At 38.6% G+C, this 17,612-nt stretch overlaps 1 protein-coding gene across 1 annotated transcript in view; it reads right to left on the reverse strand.

The window, feature by feature from the left end:
- WIPF1 (WAS/WASL interacting protein family member 1) overlaps positions 1-17,612 on the reverse strand; it is a 776,716-nt gene that overhangs the window by 21,073 nt on the left and 738,031 nt on the right. Inside the window, exon 7 of the mRNA XM_044075560.1 lies at positions 9,038-9,232. Coding sequence (XP_043931495.1) covers positions 9,038-9,232 — 195 coding nt within the window. The remainder of the gene's footprint in view (positions 1-9,037; positions 9,233-17,612) is intronic.

The raw sequence follows: 17,612 nt of genomic DNA on the forward strand, positions 1-17,612 counted from the left end.
CGGCGCTCAAGGCGCATTTGTCTGACATCAGGACGATCCAAAATGCGCATGACCGACGCCATATCCTCAGTCTTTTCTTGCCCCAGATGTCAGAAGACCCTAAAAAGATAAGGCCAAAACCAAAAAACACCAAACATTCCTGAACCTAATATATATACAATATATACAAATTTACAAAAATAGAACCCCACCCACACCACCACCCCTAAACACAGAGGGGGAGGGTAAATTGGACTGCAGCAATGTGGATCTTCGAACATCTACATTTATGGTAGGTACAAAACTGTACCATGTTCTTCATCCCACATTGCTGCAGTCCTAACACTTGGGTAGAATCCCAAAGCAGAGGTAAGGGAGGATGGCTAAACTACAATGAAGCAGGAGCTGCCAAAATGCCCTGCAACACAGCAGTGGCAAAACCAGCCCTGGATTTAGAATAGAGAGGAAGGTGGTAATGCTTGGAGAAAGTATGCACTGAACTCCAAGTAGCTGCCTCCAAAATATCCTTAGTTGCCACCCCCCTTAGAAATGCTGTTGAAGTGGCAGTAGCCCTAGTGGAATGAGGCCTAATCCCAGCTGGAATCTCCTTGCCATGATGGGAATAACAGAATGCAATGCAAAACCCAATCCACTTAGATATAGTTTGCTTTGACACAGGCTTGCCCTGAGAACTCAAAGCAAAAGAAACAAACAACTGCTGAGACTGCCTAAATAGTCCTGCTTAAATAATAACGCAACTGCCTGTGTACATCTAAAGTGTGCAAAATCTTTTCCCCCTTATTTTGGGGATCTGCATAAAAAGTAGGCAAATGAATAGTTTGGTTTAAAGCCACACTAGAAACCACCTTAGGCATAAAGGAAGGATTAGTACGTAATGATACCCTATCCTTATGGAAAATCAAAACAGGCTCAACCGCCATAAGGGCCTGCAATTCAGAAACCCTTCTTGCAGAACTAATGGCCAACAAAAAGCAGTCTTCCATGACAAGTATTTCAATTCAGCAGTCTCAAAAGGTTGTAGAGTAAGTTTCTCCAACACAAAATTGAGATCCCAAGCAGGAGTAGGAGCTCTACGTGGGGGTCTTATGTGCTATGCGCCTCTAAGAAATTGCTTGAACAAAGGATGAGAAAACAATGGTGGGTCACAATCATAGTGAGCTGAAATTGCTGCAGCATGAATCTTAATGGAAGAGAAAGACAAACCTTTGTCCAATAACTCAGTAAGATATTGAAGAGCCACACTCAAATTAGGCTCAGAAACATCCAAATCCTTTGCTGCACTCCAAAATAAAAATCTCTTCCACTTTTCTGCATACACTTCGTGTACTAGGTCTTCTGGCTTCCATAATCACATTCAAAACTTGTTGAAGAAGTTGAGACCTGCTGTGGTTCAAAACAGAATATGCCAGGCTGTTAGATGAAGAGAGTGAAGCTTGACATTGAGTAGATGACCGTCCCTCTGAGACAAAAGGTGTGGAATTAAAGGTAAAGGCCAAGGAGGCTTCCTTACCAGATTCCTCAGTAATGGGTACCAGTGTTGCCGAGGCCAATCTGGAGCTATCAAAATCATCCTTGGCTTGTCTTGTCTGACCTTTAGGAGTACCTTTGGGAGGAGAGGCAGAGGTGGAAAGGCATACACATGAAGATTTTCCCAACTGAACGAAAGAGCATCCACTTTCCAAGCTGTGTGATGAAACCTTTTCGTGCAAAACTTTGGCAGCTGGTGGTTTAGTGGAGAAGCGAACAGATCTATGTCTGGAGTTCCCCATGACACTGTCAATTTTGAAATACATGAAGATCCAGTTTCCACCGTGGGGATCCATGATTTGCCTGCTTAACACATCTGCTAAGGAGTTCTGTGCTCCTGGCAGAAACCGTGCCTGAAGATTTAGCTGCAAGCTGAGCGCAGTCTCCCACAAAATCATTGCTTGCCTGCATAGAGGATAAGAATGTGTTCCCCTTGCTTGTTGATGTACCACATGACAGTTGTGTTGTCTGTTAGAATCAACACCTGCCCTGGAAGAAGTAACTCCTTGAAAGCCATTAATGCAAACTGGACTGCTAACATCTCCTTCATGTTGATATGTAGATGCTGTAGTCTGGCAGGCCACTTGTCTTGTATCCACTTTCCATTCAGATGAGCTCCCCAAGCTATGTCTGAGGCATCTGTCGTTAGAATCTGACTGCCTCTGGCGGTCACAGAGAGTCCCTTGTTTAGGTGACATTCCTGAGCCCACCACAAAAATTCCTTTTGAATGCAAGGTATTATTGGAATGACAGTGTCCAAATCCTGGCAGTGCTGTGTCCATACATTTTTTAGATACCATTGCAGCTTCCTCATATGCAGTTTGGCATTGGGAAGCACCAGAATACAAGATGCCATGAACCCAAGGCTTGAAGGACTGTCCTTGCAGTCAGCCCGGACTGAAGAGATAGTTGATGAAAGTAAAGGGAAAGATTCTTTGTTTGTCGGGGTTAAAAGGCCATCTGGGCTGCTGTATTCAGTCTCACACCCAGAAAGCACATGTCTTGAGAGGGTACTAGACTGGACTTTATTTCGTTCACAGAATACCCCAGGCATCTTAGCACTGCTATCACATATTCCAGATGCTGAAGAAGCTCGTCCTTTTCTTGAGCCAGAATCAGACAGTCGTCCAAGTAAGGATAGATTTGTATTCCTTTTAGCCTGAAGAAAGCTATGACTGAGCCAGAACTTTTGTGAATACTCTGGGCACAGTAGATAAGCCAAAGGGCAATGCAGAGAACTGATAATGGGAATTCCCAGCTCGAAACGCAGATACTTCCTGCAACTGAGTCTGATAGGCACATGAAGGTAAGCCTCCTTGAGATCTAAAGTTACCATCCAGTGATCTTTGCCCAGCAGAGGTAAAAGCTGTTGTAACGTTAACATTTTGAACTTGGGAATGTCCAGATAAGTGTTGAGGATAGACAAATCCAAAATTGGTCTCCACGTGTTCCCCTTTTTGGTACTAGGAACAGGCGAGAATAAAATCCTAGGCCCCTTTCTGGCACAGGAACCGCTGAATGGCCCCTATCTGGAGTAACAGAGAAATTTGCTTGTGAGCCTCTTTTCTTTGTATAGGAGGAATGTCTGGCATGCCTTTGAAAGGAGGCAAGGTATGGAAATAAAACCTGTAACCGTGGTGAACGATATCCAATACCCATCTGTCTTGGGTAATAACACTCCAATTTTCTTTGAAAAGTGCCAGCCTTCCTCCCAAAGGTGCTGCCAGACGAGAGGGCTCTGGCAGCTGAAAAGGCAGGTCATTGGGTCTGCTTACGAAAGGACTGACCCCTGCCCTCACCAGAAGACTGGGCAGGTGAACTCCCTGTTCTAGGCCTAAAAGAACCTTGAGCTCTGCCCCTACCACGTCTAGATCTACCCCTAGACTGAGAATCATAAGAAGGATATGTCCACCCCTTAGTAGGCCAATTTCTACTAAACTTCGGAGGCTGAACCTGCAAAAAATCTTTAACAGTCTGCATAGACTTAGCCTTGTCCTCCATTTTCTTTAACACTGCTTCCACAGGCGAACCAAATAACACATCAGATTGTAAAGGAGCATCTAAAATCCTTGTCTTTACATGCTCAGCTAAATTCTGATCCCTCAGCCAGGCGTGCCTGTGAAGAACTGACCCAGTGGCAGCCACCCTAGATGAGGCCTGTACAGCATCAAAACCACATTGCAAGGAATGCTTACCCACCTGTTCAGAAACATGAACTAAATCCTGCAACTCTTTACACTCAATACCTTCCGCCAGAGCATCTACCTTAGACTTCAATTGTGTAAGGAGATAATTTTGGTATTTCAACATGTGAAACTGGCAATTCAAAGCCCTCATGGCTAAAGTGGAAGAAGTATACACCTTCTTTCCCATCTATCCAAAGCCCTAGCCTCTTTATCAGAAGGAACAGGATTTTTAACAACAGAAGCCTTAACACCTTTAGGGCCCTGAGAAACAGTTTCTGGGTCTGCCCTAGGACTCTTAAAAAGATACTTATGAGGTTCAGGCACCCTATAATACCTGTCCGGTTTAACTGGGGCAGGAGGCAAAGAATCAGGGTTCAGGGAAGCCTCTGCAAAAACATCTTCTACCACATCCAGAACAGGAGGTATAGCCAAAGGCCTATGCTGGGGCAGAAACAAAAATTCCCTAAGCCTTTTCCTGGAATCAGAGAAATCTTGACCTTCCCATTTAAAATGCTCCCTCATGGAATGAAGAGTCTCTGAAAAAGAAAAATCTTCTGGAGGAGAAGCCGAAGGAGTAGAATCATCTACATCAGAATCAGAATAAGGAGGATACTCCTGCAAGTCTTCAGCCAAGACTCAGAAGCCTCGAACACTGCTCAAAACTCTCAAGCTCAGGTTCCACCCTAGGCCTCTTATCAGGGGGGGCATAGAACCTCTAATCATAGTAATCAAATCTTCTGCCATTTTAAGCATATGTTTCTTAGGCAGAGACCCTGAAGAACTAGGGGAGACCCCCACTGAAGTTAACCCTGGCCTGCCTCTAGAAGACGCCTTGGAAACAGAAGGGGAGGGCCTAACCACCTTAGGAAGGGAGGGGAAAACAGCTACCTGAGAAGCCCCTTCAGCCTGGCCTACCTCCTGAGAGGACACATCTTGTAACAGTAAAGTCTCTCCCTGAGAATCCAAAGGAACTTCTGGAACCACCGCTCCACCGAGCCCTCTAAAGAACCGGCGTCCGGGACAGACGGTTCTTCCAACCTAGGCTTTGCTGCTTTGTCCTTTTTTTTTAGAAGCGGGCGCCGGAGCATCCGACGGCATATTGTAATTACAACGCTTCCCAAAACTAACCTGGCACAATCTAATCTTCTTAATAGTGCTTTGTTAAATCTAGCACAAGAGCGACAGCCAACAACGCCGTGCTCAGGCCCTAAGCAAGGTATACACAAGGTATGGTAATCCCTATGAGGTATCTGTTTCCCACAAGAAATACAGTTATTCACTTTTTCTGACATCCGTTAAATACTGAGGCAAGAAAACCAAAATATTCCCAACGGGTACTTAGCCAACTTTGATTCGGTCTGAAACTCCGACTTCAGAAAATTTCAGAACGCCAACCTGCACTCGCAATACTGCTTCTGCAGCAGACCATGCGGCAAAAAAGACTGAGGATATGACGTCGGTCATGCGCATTTGTACCCTGACGTCCTGATGTCAGACAAATGCGCCTTGACCGACGTCAGCCTTATACTTTGGTATTCGGGCCGACTGGGACAGCGGACTACCCAAGTGTTAGGACTGCAGCAATGTGGGATGAAGAACATCAGCAGTTAAGAGCATCACTGAATAGACATCTGCAAAAATTCAATTGAACAAATGCCTGTCTTACAGGAGGACAGCATTTGCATACTCAATAAGCTCTTGAATAGCCTATTCCTGAAAATTCAAGCCTTCATTTTCTAGGAGAAATAATTCAAAAGACTGAGTGAAAGCAGTCAGGAAAATCTAGCAATAGTTGTGCTATCACAACACATACAGAGACATCAGCAAAGCATAGTAAGACAATTGCTATTTCTAATATATTTAAGAAAATCTGTCCATAACCAAGAGCAGCAAAATGTGGGTTCTTATATTAGGAAAAATTAGATTGCTCAGAGAAACTGGATAGCTACAGTACTTTAGTAACATCCAAGTCTTGTTTTACTGTGAAAGAGATAAAGGATGACTTAAGGTTTTAGTGGGGAAGATTATATTAGCCTAAAACACACGAGAACTCCACAACCCTCCACACCACATACCATGCATAGTCCACACACCAGTGTCTTGCAACCACTAAGGTCTAACCATAAACCCGACATATTAGTCATAGGAGACTTCATTGTGAGATGCACAGATGTGCTTCTCACCTGGCTGGATAAGGAGAAACAAAAAAAAACTGTAGAGCCAGCAAACAGTGACAAGCATAAAATAATTTATTAGGAAGACATAAAGCTAAGAATAAAGCAAACCGGTTTTGCCTGTCAAGCCTTCTTCAGTGCATTAAATTAAATAAGCATACAGGCAAATATATATAGTATAGTACTACCTGAAGTAAGTTGGTGTAAATTGCATCCTTCATTAGAGATATTCATTCAAGCCTGGGGGAAACAGGGCACCCATTTTAATAATCCATTTTTTCTCCATATTGTTTAATAACTGATGCCATCCTGATTTGTTATTACTGTTTCGATGTATTCTATCAATCACTGTAAATCTAAATGTGGCTTTAGGGTGTTTTTGTGTACGTTTAAAGTGCACTTGTTAATTTACCAGTTCTAATATCACTGAAGTGTTCTGATATTCTGAATTTGACACACCTGGATGTTTATCCCACATAGAAGGCTGAAGAGCTGCAGGAGGCCATGTAAATCACGCATTCAGACTGGAATTGGCAAAAAAACTTTATAGAGAATACTTGTCCAATATTTTTACTAGTAAATTCTTTTGTCTTGGACATATTCTTAAAATGGGTACAGATTCCACATGGGAAGCATCCCTGCAAGGGCCCACCTTCCAAAGTTATTTGCTTAGGGCTGTTGTCAGGTCTATTCACTAGTTTATAATGATTTAAAAATGAACCAATGTTCTTCCCTCTTCTAAAGAAAAAGTGACATGTATCCTCTAACAATGTGTTAAGCTTGGTGTGAGCCAATAGGATATTCCAATGTCTGTGGACACTGTTAATGAGGGCATCCATGTTTCTCCCATTGGTGGTCACCAATCTGATTTGGGAATTATTGCTTTGTTTTTTGCAATTGGCTTAGTTTCTGGTGCCATTCCAGGGGGGTCCAGTGCCTGAGAGCCTGGGAAGATATGGTCGACAGAACACAATGCTTTTCTAGAGATGGCCTGTATCTGTCTCACTTGGGCTTCAGGCTTCTGGCAAAGGCCCTTGCCTCCCCCCATAGTGCCTTTTTTAGGAAAAGCCATGAGGTCAATACTATCAACATAAAAATTTCAACAAAATGAAAATTAAAGGTCATGCTGTTAAACGCTAAGAGTCTAAACATGAAATTGCACTCATTGCAAGCATTCTTAACCCTGGAAGATGCTGACATTTGTGCAGTCACAGAAACCTGGTTCAAAGCTGCAGAGAGCATGCCGGCCTTACCTGGTTACTCATCCTATCATACATTCAGACCCCAAAATGTGGGCAGCAAAGCCAAAGGAGGTGGAGTTTCAATATATATTAAAGACACACACACTTTCATGCTGGTCAAACAGTATGATGCACAGGAGACACTCCAGGTGCAGTTAACCATTAACAAGACCCCTATTCAAATTATAGCTATCTACAGGCCCCTAAATTTGACTCAAGATGCCCACTTCACCTATATGGAGTGAGGGATTTGGGCACGCAGGTTGATAGCAACCTGAGTGTTGACCACCATGTTGTTTGCGTTGTATGGAAAGTTTTCTACATAGCCCACCTCATAAGTAAGGGTATCTCATCCAGGGACAAAGAGGTCATAACATCCTTGTATTCTTCCCTTATAAGGCCAATTATTGAATACAATGCCCCCTTTGGCATGTACCTCGCAAAGCACATACAGCAGCTGGAGAGACCACAGAGGTTCCTCACCAAGAGAATCCAGGGCCTCAAACATCTACCCTTCACAGACAGGCTAAAAGCCCTGTCCCTCTTTTCAAAGATGACCTCTCTGGCAGACAAAGCAATCTCAGACCCCGCCTTGATGGGACTGCTGCATATCCGCAAGTCAAGCTCCACTCGAGCAACCCATTCGCGTGACCTCAACCTGGTGTGTAATATAACTAGGAGTTATTGGCAGGACAGATTTGTGTCCCAGAGAGACTCCCCCATCTGTGGATTAGACTCCCTTCTCCACATCAAGCAGAGTAGCTCATTATCCCTTTTTAAGTGCAAACTGGATGGAAAACAGAAAATACTTACCTGGGATTCCACCTGTGTCCCTGCTGGGCAGGGGCATTGGGAGGTGACTTGTCTAAACATGGGCTAAACTCTTGGCTAGGCTTATAAGGGCATCAGGTCCAATAGCCTAGTAACCTCCTATGATCCTGTGGATGGTCACTATGTTAAACTCTGAAAACATTCTAGAGAAAAGCAAGCAAATTTTCTGTAATCAGTAATGTCTATCTTCTCTAGCTGTTAAATACACACACACACCAATTTCTGATTTTGCAGGATACCACTTTCCTAATATGCTTCTTCAAGTTTTGCAAAACCAGTTTCACAGATAACTGCTTGATGTCCACTGTTAGATTAGAGTCTCTGCAATATTAGAGAAAGCTGTCTTTTCAAGTCCATTTTAAGTATGTTAATGCAGAGCAATAGATGGGTGAGACGAAGTAGGTGGCTGCCCTGGCTGCAAACTGTTAGGGGGCACATCAGAGCAGGAAGTGCCAAATGGTTCCCACAAGCAGTTTATATAATAAATTAAGGGGCTACTTTTGTGATCAAGGGTACTTAAATGGCAGCCACTGCATGTAGGAGCCGATTGGCACTTCTTCTACAATGACAATCACTCTCCTAATAGCTTACACTGAGAGTGTTTGGCAGACTCTGCTTGCAGGGGTCAATCAGCATGTATTCTGAATGTCAGTCATACCCCCTGGCAGTTTGCACCCACAGAGTTTGGCTCATACCTCTTGACTGCTATAATTCAGGCACAGCTTTACGATCCTGTACATCAGATTTACCTTTGCTCCTCCTAGATGTAATGCTGTTCCTCAGAAATCAGACTAGTTTATGGGTCCATACCTTATTAAATAAATAAACCAAACTTGGTGATCAATAAATTAATTGCTTTGCAAAATACCAGAAACTTGACTGAAACAGAAAATAGACTCTGAGTAATAAATAACAAAGTGTAATATCTAAGCAGCCTAAAGTCAAACTATTTAAGGATGTTAACAGAGTTAAATGTTATTCTTAACATTTAGTTCAGATGAAAGATCCTAGTACTACAAAATAGTGTAACATGAAAAAGTATAAAGTAGGCACATAAAATAAATGGCATAATACATACCTTCATAGGAGTCCTGGATCCCATTTCGCATTGGTGGTGGAGGAGGGCCACCCTGACCTGGTCTGTCAGGAGGAAGTGGAGGTCCTCTTGTCCCTCCTCTTTGGTTGTCTGACCCTCCCCGTGATGGTTGGGGAAGTGGAACTGATTTCTGAAGGCTGCCATTTCTACTTACTGGTGGTGGTGGAGGGAGAGGCCCTATAACAGCAAATTTAATAACAATTAATGAATTAATGAGCCAAAAGATGACAAGTATACAGTAATCTTCAGCCACTCCATGGCTTTACCTTCCAGTTTGGAATACTGAATTTTATCAATTTCTGGTCCTGCTGATCATTTCATTTTAAGCATTATGATCATCACCCAAGTAATCATCTCACTCCCCTATCCTAACCATTTATCTTATTTATTTATTTGTTGGCATTTGATTACCAGGATAGTCCACTGCACCATAAGAGCTGATTTTCAGTGGAGACAGGGGGAAAAACTTCAGGTACATGTAACAATCCTGAGCAATTAAATAAATTGTATAGGCAAGTTAACTTCCAGAATAAATTTCCTGCTATACCCAAATTACTTTGTGGAAATCTGCACTTATAGTAAAAATCTACACTGACCCTTAAAGAGATTCAGACACCAAACTATTTAAGCTGCTACAACAGAGTCAAGTGGTTTGGGCTCTCATAAATATTCCTGCTTCTGCTATGTATTCAGTCAGTTCCTAAACCTGGATCATCAACATGGTAGCGGAGTGTAGTAATGCTGTGCATATGAGTGGCGTGTATTCTCACATTACATCATTTCTCTTTCCCCACTTACTATATGCACTGTACATCAGACACAGAACAGTAATTTCAAAAACATGTTCATGAATTTTCCATAAAATCAAATACATATTTCATAAAAATATTTGCAAATAAACAAACTCAGTTAAAATAACAGACTGCAAAAGATACATGGAGACATCTTCCTAGCACTGCATGCTATCCACCTCTGATCTGTGACAAAGTTAACATTTTAATTGTTTTATTCACTGTTTTATTAAAATTGAATTTTTCAATACATACACAAACTAATAAAGAATGAAATTATAACAGATCAAGCAAATAAGTCATTAAATAATGTAAAACTTTACAGTGAGTGTACTTATAGAAAATAAATGACAGATGGAAGAAACAATTTACCTATTTATCTAACAGATTACAAATTTTATTTATTTAGTCATTCATTCAGTGTGGTAACCGGGGTTGAGCACTGTTCCAAATGGACATATGTCACTCTCAGCCTGGACAAATATAAATGACAGCAGACAAGGAAGTTAATAAGAAGTATTATGAATGCAAACAAAATGTAAGAAGACAGCAATGAATCAGTAACAGTAATAATAACAAAGTACTCGTATAAGGGACAGTAGGAAGGGATGGTTAGAGTAAGGAGGAAGAGGAAATAGCAAAGGGATAGATCACAAAGTCTAAAAGGCAGCAAAAGTAAGATAAGGACACACAAATTAACAATATATAATATATACGATTTTCGTCCACATATATGGCAATTTTTTTAGCCAGCATATATAAGTTGGTCAGTATTAAACCTTAACTTCTTTAACAAGTACAACTACAAATAAATAATTAATAGATAAATAAAAAAAAAATCAGTAAATGGATGTGATGCATCCTAATTCCATTTTCTTGTTACTACTTGTACAGCAATAACTAGATTTGTGCACAACAGAGATCTTTGAGAAGAGAAAGCAGCAGGCTCAGATGAAGTCACTGCATATATGATCAAGATGTTGTACAAGTTAGGGAAAAGATGTCTCCTGATTATACTCAATGCAGTATAGAGAGAAAATTATATCCTATATGACTGGAGAATAAACATTATTGTGCCAGTGTACAACAAAAAGGGAGCATTCATAACTGTGGGATAGTACAGAGGCATCAAAGTCCTGCCACACTGCATTTTAAAGTTGTACACAGTGATGTATAAATGAATATGCATAGTAGTAGAAAATAAGGTGGGAGATGAGCTGTTTGGATTCAGATCAGGATGTAGCACAACTGACCCAATGTTTGTAATGAAACGGATAGTGGAGAAGAAGCTGGAGATGGGGAAAAGTCCAACTTGGTATTTATTCCTAGACTTGGAGAAAATATGTAACAAGGTCCCAAAAAGCTCATTTGGACACTCTTGCAAAAGTGACAGAAACAATGACAGAATGAGTACAGGCTCTTTACAAGGAGCCAATGACACAAGTATGAACAGTGTTTGGACTCACGGAAGTGTTTCACTGTTGGAGTGGGTATGCATCAAGGTAAGTTCCAACTCCCCTACTGGCCATACTGCAATGGACTACATTAGCTACAGGTTGGAGGGCACAGTACAGCAATAATGCTCTTTGGAGAGAAGACATTATAAGCAGACTACAAACAGAAACTTCAGTAAATGATAGGGAAGTGGAATGCAAAACTGAAGGCAAATGGGATGGAAGTGAGTACAAACATGACAGATATCCTGGCAGCAAATGGAGAGAACAGAAACATCTTACAATTGAGATAGAAAGCAAAATAGTGGCACAGGTAAACAGCTTCAATTATCTGTGATTGGAGAGTAGAAGGAAGTCTGATGAGAAGATCAAATGAGAATCAAAGTTGCTGCAGCCATATGTCATAGCGTGTCAGAGGTAGTTTGTGGCAGAAGAATGACAAAGCCAGAAAAGGTATGGTACAAGTAGTGGTACAATCAGTGATTCTGTATGGTACAAAATCCAGACAGTGAAGGCAGAGGAGTTTGGGACTCTTGAGGTGATGAAGATGAATTGTCTGAGATTGGTGATAATATGTAAATTATGAATCAGATGAAGAAACTTGGACATCAGAGCAGAAGTTAAGCAGTGCCAGTAGAAGTAAAAGTCAAGGAGAAGAGATTACAGTGGCTTGGTCACATGTGCAGGAAAGAAGCTGATTTGGTGATGATAATGTACAACAGACAAAACATAAGAAAGAGGAGATGAGGATATCTAGCCAAGAGATGGATGGAGTGCATAAGAGAAGACCTGTAACACTCAGTTATGACTGAAGAGGATAGTGGCAGCAAACTGAGAGAAGTGGGTATGGAATAATATAAAAAATGGTTTTGCTGAAAATGAGTCAGAAATAGGGATGTGAAAATTAAACAAAATAAAAAATACTCAGATACACAAAAGGTATCATTCCATTATGCTTAGCAGAACCCTATACTTATTTCCAATTGCTGAAAATCAAATTAAAGCAAATAGTATACCCCAAATCCATAAAACACACTGAATAGTATATGCAGTATTTAATTAGAAGCATTATTAAACATATTTATCAAATAATGTGGTGTGTGAAAAGCTATATAGAGACCATTCCAAGAAAAATATTTACAGGAAAAGAAGAGGTAGTCGATGGTAATACAAGACTGTTGTTAATATTTTATAAATATGTAAAGGATGATCCAGTCATTTAGTTCAATTATCCAATGACTACTGTATTCAATTATCTGAAATACTGTTGGGTATAAAATAGATAAAAATGCAGTTTTGATGATAAAGTTCAGATAATACTGAAGTTAGAAATACAATATATTTTAGAACATCTGGATCATTCTCAATTGGGATTAATTAAATGCAATCAACTGAAAATATCCACAAACCAGGTAACCAAAGGGAGGAAGAACAGCAAAGTCCTCTGTAGAAAACACTCCTTTATTGAATAAAACCGCAGTAGTTAAGCACTTTCATCCCTCTTATAGGGACTTCTTCAGAACAATACCATCAAGATTTCCCAGCATTCATATACATCTAACAATAAACCAATTAATACCCGTTAATTGCATTATTTAAAATTTACATTGTAAACAATTAAAAGAAACATACCCTTGTACTCATACTATATGCATGTTATTGAACTTTGTGACCTTGTTGAATAATAATGTTAACCCAAAATGGGATTCATTTTTAAAAAACAATTCAAATTCACCATTTCATTTATACCTGGAAACCTAGCGGCATCCAGAGTCAGTTGCCATTTTAATTCACAAACATCTAAAAACTCATTTAGTGTCCCCCCTTGTTGATCCACTTTAATTTGTTGTATTATTAAAAACCTAAATGAATGGCCTACATTTTCCATAAGATGCCTACTCAAAGCACTTGTATTCTTACCATGCCTTATGTCTAACAGATGCTCATAAATCCTGTTCCTAAACCATCTACAAATTTTTCCTATGCAGAATGTTGGACACAGGACATTTTGCAATATGAACTACATTCTTGGTTTGACAATTATAGTAACCTCTTATGAATATTTTCTTACCATTTAGTTTAAAAATATCACCCATACTAAGTATATGGGAGCACTGGGAACACATCCCACATTTAAAGTTCCCAGCCTTTTCAACCACACCTCAGTTACATAACCTGCTCTCCTGTTCCAAAATTTTCTTGAAACGTCTCTCTCTCTCTCTTGAAAACGAACATTGGTTTTTGTATAAAATATTTTGACATATTTTTGTCCACTGACAATAATTCTCAGTTTTTTTCTATTAGTTGACATACCCTGTGGGCATCCTTATTATAGGTTGTAATAAAACTCGAATATGCAGACACATTATTCTCTGTATCAGACTTTTTTACTTCTACTATAGCTGTTGTATCCAAGGAATTTAATATAGGTAAATAAAAGCCATTTTTCCATTTATTAATAACCTCTTCCCCAATAGCAGTTAACATTTCCATTGGCTAATTTATTTTCTTAAACATATCTAATATGAAATTCACTTCTTCCATAAATTCATTATCCAGGGAAGTCATTTTTGCAGCATGGACTAATTGCCCTTTTACTATAGATTTCTTTTGAAAATTAGGGTGACAACTGTTAAACTCCAAATATGAATTTGAAAAAGTGGGTTTTCTGTATATTCTTGAAACCAAAGTTTCTGTTCAGTTCTCTCTATTTATTTTTAATTCCACATCCAAATACATTATTTGTGTTTAATTATATTCATGGGTGAATTTAAAACAACTCAAAGTATCACTAATGGAATCCAAAAACTGCATTAGAGAGTCTCTTGTCCCAATCCAAATCAAAAACATATCCAAAAATCTAGTGTAATTTTTGATGCAACTCGTGTACCCAGATTTAAAAATAAAATGGCCCTCCCAGTATGACATAACATCATAATTTACAAATATGGGGGCACAAGATGAAATTTCAATATATGGAAAATATGTTTTTGGTGACCATAGATGTTTGCAACCTATTCTCGGTAATATCACATGAAGAGGGCTTAGCATGGTTTAAAACCAAATTACAAATAACAGAAACATATGATCAAGATGAAATTAATGTATTCGTGACCCTAATGGAGATGGTACTGAAACACAATTTCATGGCCCTAAGCCATGTGAAAAGAGTCTTGTACATCCATAATACCATATACAATCTCACTTTCTCTCTCTAGTTGTCATGAAGGCACCACAGGGGACACCAGAAAGAATAACATGAAAGTATTTAACATTTACAGAATTAATTCATCATGCCAAAGTTTGTTAAACACAGACTCCCTTAACTACTATAGTTACTATATATAAAAGTAAACGTACAAATGTGTAAAGAAACATGCAAATATATGAAAATAATTGATATATTTAATCTGTATCTAAGCCAAGTATCTACATTAAGTCTGCAAATTTATTTTTCAATATATATTGCTTATACTTTATATTTTTTTTACCTCTAAATGTCTAGAAAGATTAAATAGCAGACCACTGTCCTTTAGATTACTGTAACTTTGTCTAAACACACTCTTAGACTGCTTTGACTCAATAAAGCAACAAGTGTAGAGATAAGTATCTTTACTTTTCTATTTATTTTCTTCTAAACAAATTCCAAAAACTAATAGTGAAAATCCACATAACTGTTAAACTGCAAGTTTCATTAACAGCTGAAACTGGAATATGAAACTGATGAGTACTACAAAGAAAAAAATAAATACAAAAGTTACAAACTAATGATCATACTCTATCAATGGAAGCTATGATCCATCTCTCTTCTTTAAGCAAATTCCCCATTTACACTTTAGCGGTGGACGCTTCCAAGGCTTCTGATCACATTAGCACGGAATTCTTATTTGATTCCCCACCTTTCTTCAACATTCCAAACTCATTTATCAGTAAAATTAAAACCCTATACTCCACAGCGTATACTATCTTGCAAGTCAATAAACAGGCATCTAACAGAATTAAAATTGTTAACAGGGTCAGGCAGGGCTGCCCTCTTTCCCCTCTACTGTTCAATCTTTACATGGGACCACTTTTCATGCTAATCAAACAAGGTACATTTCATCATCCACCTAGTATTTTTAACTCAAATATCTTTTTATCGGCATACGCTGATGATTTAAACATCTATTTTACACTTCCCTCCTCTGACCCAATCAAAATTATATCTTCTATTAACTCTTTTTCCAACCTCGCAAACTACAAACTTAACAGAGAGAAGTCACTAATTTTCCCGATAAATATTCACTCTATGTTGCCTAATATACTTACTAATACGGGTATTAAATCCAAGCAACAACTGCTATATTTAGGTATATCCTTCTCTCAAGGAAACTCCAATCATTATCAGGACAATATACTGAAATGCTGGTCAAGTGTCCAAAATGATCTTAACAGATGGGCTAAACTTAAGCTCCCTTTCGTGGCCAGAACTGCAGTCATTAAAATGAACATTCTTCTAGATTCCTATACCTATTCAATGCAACTACCCAACATTCTGCATAACAATTTCTTTAAAAATATTATATCTCTTCTTTCAAAATTCATATGGGTCCCCAAATCTGTTAGGATTTGTTATGCAAAACTTACCCATCCTAAGGAACAAGGAGGCCTTGGCCTACCTGACTTTAAGACCTACTATGAGATTATTAATGGAAGCAGAATTTTAAATATCGCTTCATACCACAAAGGCCACTCCCCTTGGACACCGGCATGGGTTGTCCTGTATAACAATTATGTTAAAGCACTGAACTTTAACCCCGCAGCACTCCCATTCTTAAATAAGGTAAACATAGGCAATCTTAAGTGAACTAAAGGGATCTTGTTTAGCATAAAGTCTCTTCAGAACCTATTTAACTCCTTGAATTTGATTAATTCGTTCAATACTCTTCAACCACTTCACCTTAACCCTAACCTAAGATTGAATGGACACATGTTAAATCTGGAACAATATCCCCTTCTCTTGAATATTACTATTTCTGATCTCTTCCCTCTTAGACATCAGTCACTTTCTAGCCTAAGAACTAATCTGAATTTACCTAAAAGTTATACAATCATATTACGACAAATTAGAGAACTTGTGCGTTTATATCTGGAACACCCCTTGGTCTCCGATGAGGATATATCAACCTGTAAAACATTGAGGAACTTGCTTCTCCTGAAGAAAAAAATGATCTCAAATACCTAAAAGGTTATTATGTCACTTAAATCTCAGAACAAGCTCATTTTTTCTAATTATTGGCCAAAAATTAACCCTTCTATTAACCATAATCAAATCTCTAAGGCTATAAGATTAAGTTCCAAATATATACCCTTAAAAAAGCTGAAATTTACTCAGCTTATGATAATGAACAATGTGTACTTTACTCCGGATGTTCTTAATAAAATCTTTCCCAATCACTCTCCTAAATGTCAGTTCTGCTCTAACCAAACTGATGATATTCTACATATATTCTGGAGTTGCAAATGTACCTACAAGTTATGGTGCGCTCTGAGAGTGTTACTTGAGAAAATTGGTTATGAAAAATCTACCCTTTCGTGGGAATTTACCATTCTTCATATTCCACCCCCTGGTCTATCTGAACGGAATTATAGAGTTCTGATCCCTATTTTTATGTTAATTAAATACTATATTTTCTTGAACTGGAAGAACAGCCATTCTCTTTCTTGGGAAGGCTTTAACACCTCAAAGCTCATAAATACCTGTTCCACAATATTAATCACAAACCTATAATCAAAGTATGGAGAATTCTATTCGATCATATTTTAAAATGACTGCATTTTTTTTTATGTTGATATCATTAGCCACTATCATGCTGTTCATGTTATATCTATTTGTTGGGCAATGTATAACTGTATATAGTTAGTATAATTATTATCCGTCAATCTATGGAATATATATAGTGTTGTTATTTTGTTTATGTTGTATGTATAATCTGTTTGTATAAAGAAAGTTTCAATAAAGAGAATTAAAAAAAAAATAAATAAATACAAAAGTTGAAAATGTTATAATACTATGAGAAGAGTTTCACTATTACTGCAACCAATTTGACTACTTATATATTTTAATAAATAAGATCTATTTAATATTAGAAAGACAACAGGAAAGGCAAACCACCCAAAATATCAACCAAACACACCAAAGATTACATGTTATGTAACTAGACTTATTTCTACTGAACCAAATACAAATTGTGAAATATAAAGAGGCAAGTGTAAAGACAAAGGCAATAACCCAGCAAAAGCCATTAACATATATAACATTCTGAAATGTAG

Source organism: Protopterus annectens, chromosome 6.part1, assembly GCF_019279795.1.
Source record: "Protopterus annectens isolate FY-2018-M chromosome 6.part1, PAN1.0, whole genome shotgun sequence".
Lineage (NCBI taxonomy): Eukaryota > Metazoa > Chordata > Ceratodontiformes > Protopteridae > Protopterus > Protopterus annectens.